Source organism: Chlorocebus sabaeus, chromosome 23, assembly GCF_047675955.1.
Source record: "Chlorocebus sabaeus isolate Y175 chromosome 23, mChlSab1.0.hap1, whole genome shotgun sequence".
Taxonomy (NCBI): domain Eukaryota; kingdom Metazoa; phylum Chordata; class Mammalia; order Primates; family Cercopithecidae; genus Chlorocebus; species Chlorocebus sabaeus.
Genome location: NC_132926.1, coordinates 49,713,688 through 49,729,166, shown reverse-complemented (window position 1 = coordinate 49,729,166; position 15,479 = coordinate 49,713,688). Strand labels below are relative to the sequence as shown.

At 45.5% G+C, this 15,479-nt stretch overlaps 1 protein-coding gene across 2 annotated transcripts in view; it reads left to right on the top strand.

The window, feature by feature from the left end:
* Nucleotides 1-15,479, top strand: part of SLC22A4 (solute carrier family 22 member 4) — a 49,417-nt gene that overhangs the window by 19,525 nt on the left and 14,413 nt on the right. For both annotated transcript variants that reach the window (XM_008014360.3, XM_008014361.3), the window contains exons 3-5: nt 558-712; nt 9,096-9,267; nt 14,205-14,331. In XM_008014360.3, coding sequence (XP_008012551.1) covers nt 558-712; nt 9,096-9,267; nt 14,205-14,331 — 454 coding nt within the window. The remainder of the gene's footprint in view (nt 1-557; nt 713-9,095; nt 9,268-14,204; nt 14,332-15,479) is intronic.

Below are 15,479 nucleotides of genomic sequence, written 5' to 3'. Positions count from 1 at the left end.
AGCAGTGGTTTGCAATTTTGGTTGTGTGCTACTCATCTGGGAAACTCCAAAATCCTAATACCCAAACTGTATCCTAAAATCTTGGGAGGTGGGGTGCTGGCATCAGTATTTTTTCCAAGCTCTCCAGGTGATTTCAAGTGCAGCCAAGGTTAAAAACCACTTGCAGAGTGACTCTTAGTTCTGGATTTACAGAATTTTCATGTTGCTGATTCAAGAAATATCTGCAATCTGTGCTGTACCCACTTTCCAGAAATGTGCTGGTAGCGTCTATCTGTGGCTCTTTCTAAAGAGCATATTTCCACATGGTCCTTGCGTATGCTGCTCCGTGCTTTTGAGGCATGGTGACTCCACAGGAAGCTGAGAATCTCAAAAGCTATCTCCTGAGCAGACAGATGCCTGAGACCTCACCAAGGAGGAAGATGGGAGGGTGTGACAGGGAAAAAAGTCTGCCAGAGTCCTGAAAAAACACTAAGTCTGCATTGATGCCTGACTCAGGGCTTGCAACACACCTTGGCAACCTATACATCTCATGTTTTTGGTTATACTGCATTCTCTAGGTTTGGCAGGAAGAACGTTCTCTTCGCAACCATGGCTGTACAGACTGGCTTCAGCTTCCTGCAGATTTTCTCCATCAGCTGGGAGATGTTCACTGTGTTATTTCTCATCGTGGGCATGGGCCAGATCTCCAACTATGTGGTAGCCTTCATACTAGGTAGGAATGGCTTCTGGGACACGGGGTACTTCCCTCCAACCCTCTGAAAGGCCCAGAAAGAGGAAGTCATTGGGCCATTGGGCTGTGCTTCCAAAGCCTTTGGATATATGTGTGTTGGGAGGGAGCTCTTGGAGCAAGTCAGGGGCAAGGCAGGCACTCACAGGGAGCCACCTCTGTGCTGAGCCCTGAAATATGGTGAGGAAGAGCTGGAGCCATTAAGAACCAGCTGCACAACAGCTGAGACATATTCTCAGGAGCACAGGGCTTAAGAGAGGCACAGAGGAGGACATTTTAGGGGAAGGGCAGCCTGAGGATGTCTTTGATCTGAGTTGTATAGGCTTGAGACTTCTTCCTGGTTGCCTGTGAAGGGACTTAGGGTAGTCACTGTGGCCAGTACACAGGTGGGGAGGCTCCTGCAGACAGGGGGAGTTCAGTGCCAGCCCGCCATCACTGGGCCGATCTGGCCTCACTCTGAGTCAGAGCCCACCCCAGAGTCTATCAGCTAAGCACAGGACAAGCCTCCCTGCACTGATAGTAGCCCCATCTGCTGTCAGGCTGCATGAGGAAGACTCATCAGCTACAAGGTCATGAGGAGGTCCCTGGGGCCCTCAGCAGCTTTTCCTGGGAGGGAGTTAGGTGAGCTCCAGGCAAGTTGATGAGGGTCATCCACAGGAGTGAAAGAGTGTGTTCTCTGAGCCCAGCAAATGGGCAAATGAGAGAAGCAGAGGTGAGGGGTATCTCTGGGATAGTAGACACCAGTTCCCATCATCTCTAGGGTGATAATATATTCTAGGTGGCTCAATACCATCCCAATTTGTCCCTATTGTCACAGCATCATTATTAATACTCCTTTAATAGAAGTCTAATGATTCTTCTTGCCTCAAAAGTCCGAATCTGGTTAGGTGACTCTGATTGCTTCTTAAGAGTCTGAAGGACTCATTGGCTTTGGAGATGCTGTGCTGTCTTAACTGATGGTGTGTATACCTTCTGTCAAGTTGCCAGGATGGAAATATTCCAACTCTACTCCCTTAATTATTTGCAAAGAGCCCCGTGCCATGGGCTCAGCCTCAGTGTCTGCAGAGGGGAGGAGGGAGGAGAGAAGGTGGGAAGAACATGCTGGAGCCACATGGTCCCAGCAGATAGCACACTCTTCAGCAGGCCCCAGCAGGAGGAGGCTGCTCCCCTTCCTGCAGGGGGAAGGAGCGGGGTAAGATTTTCTTGAAGATCTTTTGTGTAGAGGGCACAGGGAGCTTCAGGCCAGTGTTGTTGGAAACTGGAGGTTGGAGGATCTTAGGACAGGAATTACAACCTCCTAGTCCCCAGTGGCTCCAAGAACACAAGGCAAAGCCTATTGTCTTCATGTTCAAAGTCCCCAGAATCCATCTTCCGTGTGATGATCCTCCCTAAGCCTGAAAAACCCAACATGTGGCTCTGCTTGGGCCAGACACATACCAAAAACCAAACAGGCCTCCCCAAAACAGAAGACTGTGACCAGCAGGCCGATATCCCAGGAGGACCTGAAGGACCATCTAGAACAAAAGGGCAGAGAGTCACGGTGAAGCCAGAGAAGCTCTCTCTGTGGGAATGGGAACAAGGTGGGACTTGTGCCAGGTGGTGGCATCCCCAGTTCTATAGAATGGGCAGCATTGAGATCTGCCTTTTTGGTGGCACAGTGTGCTTCTGGGGCCTCCAAGCCTCCCCTATGTGAGTGGGTGAAGCAGGGAGAGCATACCCCAGGCTTCCTACAGGAAAGGGCTGCCCCCTGGCTCTGACACTATCATCTACTCTCCTCCCAGCTCCCCATGCAGCGTGTGGTCCCACATGCAGGGTGAAGAATGGTAAGAGGGCCAAGGGGAAAGTAAGGCCATGGAAGATCAGTCAAGCCAGCAGTCAGTACGTAAGACCCTGGGTGCAGCAGCCTCGCTATCAGCCGGGATCCAGGCCTCTGAGGGCTTGCTATCAGCCTGGGGCCAGGCCTGTTGTAGGGTGCTATGGGAGCCTCTCCGGTGATAGTTTTACTCCATTGTGCTCTGCAAGAAATTGCTGGCTTTTGTGTCCTGGTATGAGACTCACTGTGTTGGGTTCTCAGGTCTGAAAGTTTAACTGTCCCCAAAAACCAGCCTGCTTTGGAATGGCTGGACACCCCAGTCCGCGCCTGGGGTTGGGGGACACAGTACAAAGACAAAGTGGCTGCTAGCTTCCCTACAGTGCAGCAGCGCTCTCTGGTGTTTCTGGGATAAAATAGCCTAATTCCAGGTTGTACGTGACTAAAATAAACCAAAGGGTGTGGTCTGGGCTGAGGAGTTTGGTAAGTGCCTTCGCTTCCGCCCTCTGGCCCTAAGGAAGTGTTGGCAAAACCCTGCATGATAATTTCACATTAACTTGGGAAGCCAAATTCCTCTCACTGTCAAAGCAGTGCAGAAATGAGTCCTTGTTTTGTGCTGCTTTTTAAAAATGATCAAGGCTGCCAGAGTCATAGCTAGAAAAGAGAAAGACAGAACAGTGCTACCCAACACGGCATAAAGCAGACATGCCTGGACGTGATGGTGTTGCCGGAATGATGCTGGTTTAGGCGGAAATGACCACTTGGGACCAAGGACACTAACCTTACCCACGCTGTAGCTCCCCTCACAATCTCCTACTATTGCCCAGAAATAATGCCCTCCACCTGTCAACGGCCTTCTGGGTAGAATACCATCAGTAGCCCCTCTTATCCCCCATAACTAGCTGCTTAAACACAAAAAGTTAATTACCTCCTGTCCTGACTGATTCATTAATTCAGTATTTTTCAGTACTTCTAACATCAACCTCTCATGTGACATGTCTTTGGGCATGCTGAACCATTTAAAGCTTTGCTTCCTCTGATGTCTAGAGGTTCCTCCTTTTGATAGGTATGTAAGTGATGGCATCTTCCTTTACAACTCTGGCTACCAGGAAGCTCGGGCAAATTTGAAATGTAACTACATCAATGATGCAGCTTTTACCAGCCATATATATATATTTTTTTACTGTTTTTAAATTGAAAAGTTGAAATATAATTTTGTCTTAGCTTGTTTGGGATGCCATAACAAAATCCTGTAGACTGGGTGGTTTAAACAACCGAAATTTATTTCCCACAGTTGTGGAGTGTAGAAGTCCAAGATCAAAGTGCCAGCAGGGTTAGTGTCTGGTGAGAGTTCTCCCATTGGGTTGCAGATAGCTGCCTTCTCTCTAAGTCTTTCTTCTGCGCAAGTGCTCAGAGAGGGAAAGCAAGAGAGAGCAAGCCATAGAGAGCTCACTCTCTGGTGTCTCTTCTTGTAAGGACACTAATCCTATATCCTATCAGGTCAGGGGATCAATGTATGAATAATGGAGGGACACAAACATTCAGTTCATGACAGATTTGCATACCATGATATTCATACTTTTAAAGTGTATAATTCAGTGTTTTTTAGTATATTCACAAAGTTGTACAGCCAGCAACACTATCTAACTCCTCATCACCCTGAAAAGAAACCCTATACGAATTAGCAGTCATTTCCCTCTTCCCTATGCCCCTGGCAACCACTAATTTACATTCTGCTTTTAATGGATTTCCCTATTCCGCACATTTGATATAAAGAGAATCATATATTATGTGGCCTTTGTGACTGAATTAACTTGTTTTCAAGGTTGATCCATGTTGTAGCATGAATTAGTATTCCACTGGATGAAGACAATACATTTTGGTCATCCATTCATCAGTCATTGAACATCTGGGTGTTTCTACTTTGCGGCTGTTATGAATAATGCTATGAACATTGGAGAATAAGTATTTTTGTGGATATATGTTTTTAATTCTCTTGGGTATAAGGTAGGACCTCTGCTAGGCCCTATGCTGATTCTATATTTAACCTTTTGATGAACTGCCAAACTGTTTTCAAAATAGTCACCTGCATATTTTTGTTCTTTTCAGCAAGGCACAACTTTTTATTTTTCTTTATATCTTACTTTAATGTTACCATTATTTTATTGTATTTAAATTTGAAGTTGCCTCAAAATTTCCAAGGGATGAGCTGGCATATAAATCCATAAACATGATGCAGAAATTTGTTGGCATACCTTATTTGCATTGCACCATGAGAGGGAAGAACTGGGAGGATCCAGGGAAGAGCAAGAACTCACGGCTGTCTATTCACAAGGAGCTTACTGCCTGGTTGTGCCTCTGCAGCCAATGCAGCTGTCACTGTGGACATGGGGACATGGGTACATGGGTCAAGGGAGTGGGGCACATATTACTGGGTATACACAGAGATAGGAAATGTTACTTTTGACTAGAGTGATTGGTGTAGAGAGAGGGGAAGCCCTGAGCAGGGGAACATCTGTTAAGCCTTGAAGAGGGGTTCTGCTGTCTTCACTGGGCCTTTTTGCATCAAAGGCATTGTACTTTCCATCATTCTCCTGACATGTAGCACATTTCAACTGCTTGACCAGGATAAAGAATAATTATTACTGAGCACCTGCCACATGCCAGATACCCTCCTAGGCACTTTACATACATGGTCTCAGTCTTCATAATAATATCTCCACAAAGGAGGGTTTATCACAGTCACTCTAGTAGCAACTTAGCATCAAGGAACCCAGGCTCTCCCCTTGCCAGATGGAGGACGCTCCTAGCCCAGGGTTCCTGGCTCTTACCTCATATCCTGGCAGCTGCACTACAGTCTCGTTTCTTGAGCTGGGGTCTACTCAGAGCCTATGTTGGTCATTTATGAAGGTGCACGTCTTGCCTCTGTATGGAATGGGCCCGGCAGTTCCTGGGGCAGGTACTGCTCTACACGGAAGGCAGCCTGGCCCTCTCTAAGTCACCCCCTCTTGGAGAGAGTGCTCAGATTCAGATGGGTGTGACAGGTGGTGGGCAATACTCCTAAGGCTATCCTGGTCCTCATCCTAGCCAGGTCATGTCCCTTTGGCTTAGATGTCAATGTTTCACTCCCAGGAGAAACTCAGAGGCCCAGCCAGACCAAGACCAACCAGGCTTTGCCCTAGAAGCAAAGCAGACAGAAGAGGCAGACAGAGCACAGGGGGCCAGGACAGGGATCCCCAGTCAGCACAGCAGGAGTCACCACTGTCATCTGTTTCACTGCCACATGGAAAGCTCGTGGCAGCTGCAGGCCATGAAAGATCTGTGTAATCAGGCTTCTCTCCTAGCATTCCTCAGAGGGGGCTGGCTGGCCTCCAGTGACAAGCCCAGGAAGGGAAAAGGCAACTCCACTTCTGAAAGGGGGATAAGGTGGGTGGATCACCTGAGGTCAGGAGTTCAAGACCAGCCTGGCCAACATGGCAACACCCCATCTCTACTAAAAATACAAAAATTAGCCAGGCGTGGTGGCAAGCGCCTGTAGTCCCAGCTACTTGGGAGGCTGAGGCAGGAAAATCGCTTGAACCCAGGAGGCAGAGGTTATAGTGAGCTGAGATTGCACCACTGAACTCTGGCCTAGGCGACAGAGCACAAGTCTATCTCAAAAAAAAAAAAAAAGAAAGAAAGAAAGAAAGAAAAGAAAATTGTAAAAGTGAAATCAGGATATGGCCTTACCCATTTCCCTTCATGTCTCTATTGGAATCTCAGTTGAAGAACTGCGTTATAAGGCCAAGTCATGCCCCCAGTAATTTTTTTTTGGAAGGTAGACCAGTATCCATAGAGCAAATAAGGCTTGAATCCTGGTGCACCACTTATTACGTGCATGAATTTAGGCAACTGGCTTTAACTCTGAAGTCTCAGCTAATTATGTGTAAAGTAGGAGGAACATTAGTTTTTATTTTTGTTTTTGTTTGAGATGGAGTTTTGCTCTTGTTGCCCAGGCTGGAGTGCAGTGGCATGATCTCGGCTCACTGCAACCTCTGCCTCCTGGGTTCAAGTGATTATCCTGTCTCAGCCTCCCGAGTAGCTGGGATTACAGGCCCATGCCACCATGCCTGGCTAATTTTTGTTTTCTTAGTAGAGACGGGTTTCATCGTATTGGTCAGGCTGGTTTCAAACTCCTGACCTCAGGTGATCTGCGTGCCTCGGCCTCCCAAAGTGCTGGGATTACAGGCATAAGCCACTGTGCCTCGCCTGGAATATTAGTTTTTACATAACTGGTGTGAAGGGTCAAAGAGATAATGTATGTAAACACTTAGCCTGGAACCTGTCTCAAAGTACCTACTCAAAAAAATGCTAGCTGTGAAGATGGTGATCCTGTTTAAGGAAAGGTGACTGCCTAAAAGTCAGAGAGCAGAAAGTAGGGCTAAAAAGGAATTGTTTCAATTTGTACCATCCATGCTGTCCACAGGAAGGCAAAGAGAGAGACCCATAAAGTCTCTGTCCCCAACACGCACTCTGCAAAGTTATATAACTGTTCTGGTCTGAGACTCACGCTTAGAGAGGGAAATTATCCAGGAACCCAGTAGTGTAACTTCTCTTTTCTTAACAAGGTCATGAAGGTAGGATAAAGCTCCTCTGGCCTCACAATTCTACAAGATTCTCACTTGATCCTGCACACTCTCTCTTTTCCAAAATCAAACCCTCTGCTGCTTCACTTCTGAATCTCTGCTTAGGAATAAAGCACCCTCTATTTATTTCCACATCATAATCACAGCCAAAGGGTTTAGAAACCAGTGCATAGCAGGAAGGTCATTAATGAGGTCAGAAAAGACCTGGAAATCATACTCATGATCCTCAAAGAAGTCAGGCCCTATCCTTGGAAATGGGTTTATAGGCTGAGCAATGCTCTGGGTGGTTAGGACAATTGTCTCCAACATGGGATGCAGGAGGCACAAAGTACTGGCTGTTTCTATCAGTCCGGGTTTTTAAATGGCCTCTCGAGAGGGACCCACTAAGGCAGATCTCTCAATTATGAACAGTGAGGGAGAATGAGTGGGGTGGGATGGGAACAGGTAGGTGGTAAAATGAGAAACCAGCCAACGTAGTAATTTTGCTGCTTCTCTGGAATGAGCTCTTAATCCCTTCACCTGTGCCTAGAACATATAAACATGATTGAGAAAATCTCTCTTGAAAGGCAAGCATGAATGACCTTTGAATTATCTGTTTTGTATCTTCCGGGTCACTTCTCTGTAGTGTGGGCAGATCCCCAACAAAAGGCAGAGCCATTGCCATTGGTCAAATCTCCGCCCTAGGTGTAGAGAACCAAGGGCAGACTCTGGAAAGGGCCCGCAGCTCCGTGACAAGAGAAGGAGCTTTGTTCTTGGACTCCCATCTGGTGCTGAGTGATCCACTGTGGCACTGAGCAGAGGCCAACAGTCGCCTGCATGTCCTTTCCCAAAAAGCAGTGCCCGCACCAAGCAGTCATGGGCCTTTCTGCTGTTCAGGGAAAGCTCTGTGGAGTTCAATGGGTGTGTGGCCAGGTCTAGGGCTGCTGCCTGCAGGGGCGGCAGAACAGCTCCTGCTTTTCTTTCCTTGGCCCAAATGGACTGTGTCTGCCTGGGCTGATCTCTGGGCACAGCATGGCTGCAGGGAATTCAGTCCTGGGTGCTGAAGGCCTGTCTGTGCACCTCCAGAGCCAGCTCACTCCAGCTGATTTCTCAGGGCTCAGGTATGGGTAAGTGTGTCCTGAGGTCTTGGAAACGGTGAACTCTCCACTGCTTCCTGATGGGCCAATGTCTGTTTATTTGCAGTTCAGAACTGTTGGAAAGGCTACACACACCGTGACCCCACATGGCCCCTCAGAAGAGCCACTGTTTGTCTCCTGAAACGTTCTCTCTGCTTCTCATGTTGGGGCTCTTATTTTGGAAATGTGGCATTCTCAGAAGGGATTAGCTCTTGGGGCTGGGCATATTTTTATGACATGGAATGGCCTTAAAATAAATTGGCCAGGCATGGTGGCTCACGCCTGTAATCCCAACATTTTGGGAGGCCAAGGCAGGTGGATCAGGAGTTCGAGACCAGCCTGGCCAACATGGCAAAACCCTGTCTCTACCAAAAATACGAAAATTAGCCAGGCCTGGTGGTGTGCGCCTGTAGTCCCAGCTATTCGAAAGGCCGAAGTGGGAAGGTCACTTGAGCTTGGGAGGCAGAGGTTGCAGTGAGCTGAGATCGCGCCACTGCACTGCAGCCTGGGCAACAGAGGGAGACTTTGTCTCAAAATAATAATAATAATAATAATAATAATAATAATAAGTTAATTAAAAATAAATAAATCTATGGCTCCGTTAAAATCTCATGGAAATTCAGCCTTCTGTAAGTTGCCAAGTCTTGGATCACTTCCCACCTTCCTCTACCCTGACCATGCCTGCTCTGGGCAATGAGGCAAATGCCTTTCCCCTTTTCTAATTGGTGATAGTTTGAACTCTAACTGCCACATAATGATATAAAAAGCAAATATTAAAGTGAGATAATATGCTAATACTCCTCCCTTGTTTTGAACAGGAACAGAAATTCTTGGCAAGTCAGTTCGTATTATATTCTCTACATTAGGAGTGTGCACATTTTTTGCAGTTGGCTATATGCTGCTGCCACTGTTTGCTTACTTCATCAGAGACTGGCGGATGCTGCTGCTGGCGCTGACGGTGCCGGGAGTGCTGTGCGTCCCGCTGTGGTGGTGAGTGTGACTCGTCCCCAGACAGGCCCTCTGCTGCGGGTCAGTACACCTGGAACACACCTGGAGCCTGGTGCTGACCTAGCTTGGGCTTGTATGACCTCCACGGAACTCGCAGAGGCCAGTTTCCAAGCTGGGAGTTTTTGCCTCATTGTGGGTGGGCCTGTGTGCTGGAGTTTGAGTCTCCATTGTCCTAAAAAGCACATTCTCAGGATTCCAATCTCTTCCTTGACACCAGCCACTCTTGTCTGTTGCTACTTATTTGTGGCGCTGGTGGTGTTGGATGTTGTTGTTTTTAACTCTGCCCCCTGCTCTTTCATCACTTTTCTCTCTCTAGAAAAATCTCACTCTATCCTACTAATGTAATTCTTCAAGCTTCCCTACCATATAATGATTAGCATCTATGAAAGGGAAGCCTATTTATTAGCACTTATGGTAGTGTGCCTATTTATCTGCTATGTCTTGAAGAGTGAGAAAATTACTTTTTATTTAATAAATTGTTAGAGAAATGTTCTCTTCTCTCCTCCCACAACCTCCCAACTCAATTTCAACTCAGTATAACACAACAGTTATAGGAATAACAAAGTTTGAAGATTCTGGCCGCAGTCTTACCCAGTATGACTATCTGGGAGATTTCAGGTGAAAGAATAAATTAAAAATCATGGAATAAGGTGTCAGACATACCCTCTTTTTGGGGATTTCCTGTTTCCTTGCTTTTTCATATTTAAGCAAGAGGAAAGGGATTCCTTCCATTGGTGGGTCTGGTTCTGTCTCTCATTCTCTTTCTCTCTCATTAATTCTTCTTGGTTTGATTTCATTATATCAAAGTCAAATCCTCCAGCACTGACTAGTTTCACTGAACTGCATAACTTCTACCTGCTTACACATAACACCAGCTTCTTTGATCATTTTTCGGAACTCACATTTTAGACTAGACCTCATGGTTGCCCTGTCCTTTGGACACCTCCTGACTGGGAAGCTGTCTAGGCCTTTATCTTACTGCATCTGTTAGGCAGTCATAGAGGTTGACAGGCAGGCCACCTGTCTGACTAGACAGCGCAGGTCAGGTAGGCTCACTCTAAGCCCCTGTATTCTCACGATCTGTAAGAGTGCTGTGATTTACCAGTGTAAATTCTTGGCATGAAGTGTGCAGGTGGAGTTGATAGTTTGTTAAAGGTTAGGAATTATTCTGATTTGCAACACTCCTCTGGAACCCTGTCTGAGGACCAGGAAACCCGGCCTGAGGAGCAGTGAATAAGGGTTGGCCATTATCTACATAGCTGTGCCTCCAAGGAAAGCATCCCAGATTTACAAGAGCAGAGCAATTTTCTGAATGAGAGTAATTATCATCATCATCATCTGTCCCTCTCTCCACAACTCGCTTGCTAACTGAATTTATTGGAAAAGATGTTAGTGACTAGAGGTTCTCTCAAGACACAAGACAAGATTATTCAAAGGTTTTTTTCTGCCTCTTCAGCTGAATGATTTTAATAAACTATGTGCTCTGGCTCTAGTTGTCATTTTGACCTAAGGGACCAGTACTTTCAAAGTGTTATAATTAGCCAGGTATGGTGGTTCACACCTGTAATCCCAGCACTTTGGGAGGCCAAGCTGGGAGGATCACTTTAGCCCAGCAGTTCAAAACCAGCCTGGGCAACATGTCAAAACCCTGTCTGTACTAAAAATAAAAAATTAGCTGGGTGCAGTGGTGAGTGCCTGTAGTCCCAGCTACTTAGGAGGTGGAGGTGGGAGGGTCCCTTGAGCCTGGGAGTTCAAGATTACAGTGAGCTATATGATCATGCCACTGCACTCCAGCCTGGATAGAATGAGATGCTGTCTCGAAAAAAGTTGTAATCAATCTTATTAATGTATGACTCTATCAGAGAGAAAGAGAGACAGAGAGAGAGAATAACAATGTAAGGCCCCTGATTGGCTGTACAGAGATTAGTAGGGATGGGATTTGCCTCAGGACCATATGTCACAGCGAGGAATGAACAGCTCTGATCCATTAGCCCTCCAGAGTTAGCCTCCAGAGTTTCCAGCGAGAAGGTCCATCCCACAGGGAGCCTGCTTACTCTGCCCTAAGGAGAGCTCTTTCTTCTGTTTCCCAGGGGCCAGTCCATGAGTGCTCCTGGCTATGGGCATACTGTACCAGGGACAGGACTTGACCCAGATAGAGGCCAGCCCGGGACCAGCACTGAAAAGCTGAGTGCTCCCCCTGAACGTTTATCCGTGGTCTTATCATTTTCCTGTAGAAGAAAATAGCTTTCTTCTGAACATCCCATCCTTGCAGGTGGGGCTTCCCAAAGGGATGCTCATCAGTCTAGTGGTTGGAATATGGGGGGACGCTTAGAGCTGACATGGACCCTGCCGCCTGCTCAGTATGAGACAAGCTCTCCAGCAACACCTCACTCCTGTTTAGTCTGAATTAAATCTACAGAAAGATTATAGTGTGCAACTTCATTTGGCACTCCATTGACTCTTGAAATGATCAGCTAGATTTGAGATAATGTGCACACACAAAAAAATATCAAAGCAATTCAAAACTAGAGATACCAGTGGCCCTGAGTACAGTGGGCTAGAAATGGGAGATAAACTTACATAGAGGCATTGCTGGTGGTTTGGGGAACTTTTTATGTCCCAAGTTTCCTTTAAAAGGCTTGGCAGTAAGTGGCCACAGGTGTGAATGGAGTATATGTATAGGGGGTGGGGATGGGGTAGGGAAGCAGGCCATAGATGAAACATGAGGAAAGCTATGCAATTTCTAGCTGATTAAACATTAAGAATCTGAGGCCAGTGATCTGTAGAAAAAAAGGTAGGATATTTCTAAGCATAATCTGGTTGGAGAAAGATACTGGCCCAAAGTAGAAGCATCTATCCATGAGGTATATCGTGGCTGTGTAGTAAGATCTCCAATTCTGCACTAATATAGTAGCCACCAGTCACATGCAGCTATTTAAATTAAAATTAATTAAAAGTAAATAAAATTAAATTTTCGTTTCTTCAATCACACTAGCTCAATAGCTACATGAGGTTAGTGGGTGCTGTCTTAGCACAGATACAGAACATTTCAGAAGTTTCTATTGGACAACACAGTTCTAATTACTGGAAGTCGGTGACCTAATATTATTGTAGTTCCTATAGGGACCAACTAAAGACATATTCTGAAAAATGCAAACTGAGCTCATTTTTCAACTCATGTGCTAGTAAGCTGGAGAGGGGACCTGCTAGTTCGTCATTTGTTTTGCTCTGAGCTTATTCCTAGTGTGGATTTGGGCCAATTAATTATAGAGGACTCTGTGTCTGCTACTTATAATTTGTTTTCTAGGCTAAGTAAGTACAGATGCTCTTCGACTTATAATGGGGTTACATCCCAATAAGCTGATTGTAAATTGAGAATATTCTAGGTCAATACATCTAACCTACTGAGGTAGGAAGCCAGACATGACTCCAGAGCCAGGGCTTGGACACCGGACCAAACTGAGGACCAGCTAAAACAGAGCCAGGGCAGAAGATGCTTTCCATAAGACACGCCCACCAGTGTGCCATGTCAGTTTACTGTTGCCATGACAACACTCAGGCTTTATTGCCCCTTTCCATGGCAATGACCCAATGACCCAAAAATTACTACCCTTTCCCTAGAAATTTCTGCATAAACTGCCCTTTCATCTACATGTAATTAAAAGTAGTTATAAATATGAGTGCAAAACTGTCCTGAGCTGCTACTCTGCCTGTGGGGCAGCCCTGCTCTGCAGGAGCAGTCACTGAGCTATAACATTGTCTCTTCAATAAAGCTGTTTTCTTCCAACTCCAGTTTGCCCTTGAATTATTTCCTGGGCAAAGCCAAGAACCCTCATGGGCCAAACCCCACTCTGGGGCTTGCCTGCCCTGCATCCCTACCAAATATCATAGCTCAGCCCAACCTACCTTAAACATGCTCAGAACACTAACATTAGCCTACAGTTGGGCAACATTTTCTAACACAAAACCTATTTTATAATTAAGTGTTGAATATTTCATGTAATTTATTAAATACTGTACTGGAAGTGAACAACAGAATGGCTGTATGTATGAGTACTCAAAGTAAGGTTTCTACTCAATGCATATCACTTTTCTCCTATAGTAGAAAAATCGTAAGTCAAACCATCATAAGTTAGGGACCATCTGTACTAACAATAGGTAAGGAAAATGAGAGCTGACAGGAGAATGGCTAAAAGATTTTGAGAAATAAAAATTTAGAAAGAATAGAAGTCCTATTATTTGCAACTGTGTTTGAGCATCAGCTATAAATGGGAATAGACTATGTAATTTAAAACAACAAGCTTTTAGACGTTAACAAAAAGACAACATTGGGGCTCATCTCGCAAAAACTGGTTTGGGCACTTGCTGATCTGGGAATGTGTTGAAAGCCATGGGGACCCCACACAGGCGGGTGTCAGTGCCCCCACCTTCTCTTTTGACTAAAGGAAAAGATCAAGAACACAGATGCCCTGGCCATCCTTTTCCCAATAAATTGTGAACGTCACCAGCTGGGACACCAGCAATTCTCCTTAGGATGGACCCACTGCAAAGACAGTCTCTTCTCTAGGGGAACTTACAGTCTAGTAGCTACATTTCTTTTATGAGCCACAATGCCTATAAGTTTTGGATGAACTTCTCCAGATGTCCTGGCTCAAACATGCCCATAGTTAATGTCACCCCTTATCGTCTGGTCCTGGTCTCAAGCACAACTGATGATCAGTCTTATAATTTGATCAGAAGTTTGAAACTTGAAGGTGCTTTTATTTATTCCTATGCTCCAATAGAAATCTTATGTGGACTCGCTTTAAAAAGACAAACTAGAATTCTACAAAATTACAACTATCTGGGGAAAACTGAGATTTAATAGTATCCAACCCTGCTGTTGTGAAAAATTATTAAATATTACAAATAAATTATAGGTTCATTCCTGAATCTCCCCGATGGCTGATATCCCAGAGAAGATTTAGAGAGGCTGAAGATATCATCCAAAAAGCTGCAAAAATGAACAACATAGCTGTACCAGCAGTGATATTTGATTCTGTGGAGGTAAGCATTTGCAGAGGTTTCCTCTTGAGATCAGCTATGCATTCTTGATTTTATGGAATTTAACTTAATTCAATATTTGTTAAGTGCCCACTATGTACCAGGCATTGCATTATGCCTTAGGAACACAATCATGATTAAATTCTAAGATAAAATCCACCTTAAAGGGCTGTTTATAAGAATTAAATGCAATAATATATGTAAACTGCTTAGCAAATAGCAAGTGTTCATTAAATATTAGTTCCCTTTATTTTGCAAGTTTATCATCAACTTTCTATTGGCATTGCTCCAAACCACTGACACAGCTATGTACTGATGATTTTTAAATGTCCAGATTAAGTGGAAAAAATATGTTTCAGGGTTAGTCCACTCTGGGTTCTCCACTGTACCCTGAATCTTACCACAGACTGCTGAGGAAGCTATGCATGTCTTTAGTCTTGCTCTGTGTCATGTCTAGAACCTTAAGGCCTGAAAGCACATGCTTGAAAGGTGGTGACCACAAGGAAAAGCTGATATCCTGTGGAAGCAGCCACACCTCCTGACAGTTCGTGAGGATATGCAGTGTGCCATGCCCTGTGCTGGCTCCTAGAGGAAATAAGAAAAATAAGACACAGCCCCAATTCTAAAGGAACATAGAATGTAACTAAGATGGGCAAGAGGATTAGATAAAAAGATAAAGAATGGCATAAGGGAAGAAAGGGTAAGTATCTAAGAAGAGACACTGTGTGCTAGCAATACAGAGAAAGAGAGCAGGGTGGCCCATGGCTGGAGGCAGGTCCAAGCCAGGGAGGACAGCAGGACTCATTTAAATGAGTGGAGAGGATGGGGCAGAGCATTCCTGGCTAGGAGATAGGTAACAGTCTGCTCAGGACACCTAAAGAAGACTATGGTGGCTTCAGTAGCATTATGCATGCCCTGCACCAAAGCATGTAGTGCGGAAAGCAGAACTCTGTAGAGGATGGTGGGCATGCCACTGCTCACCCTGAGGGCTTCCCCGATCCCTGGCCTTCAGGACCTTTTCCAGAAGCAGACACTCTAGCTATGGCTAGAGGCTTAGAGTGGCCATGAACTCAAGCTCTCAGAGGGCTGCCAGGACAAAACATCCCTTAATCCTTTGCCCTTCAAGTCAAGAAGTCCATTTCAAATCTCAG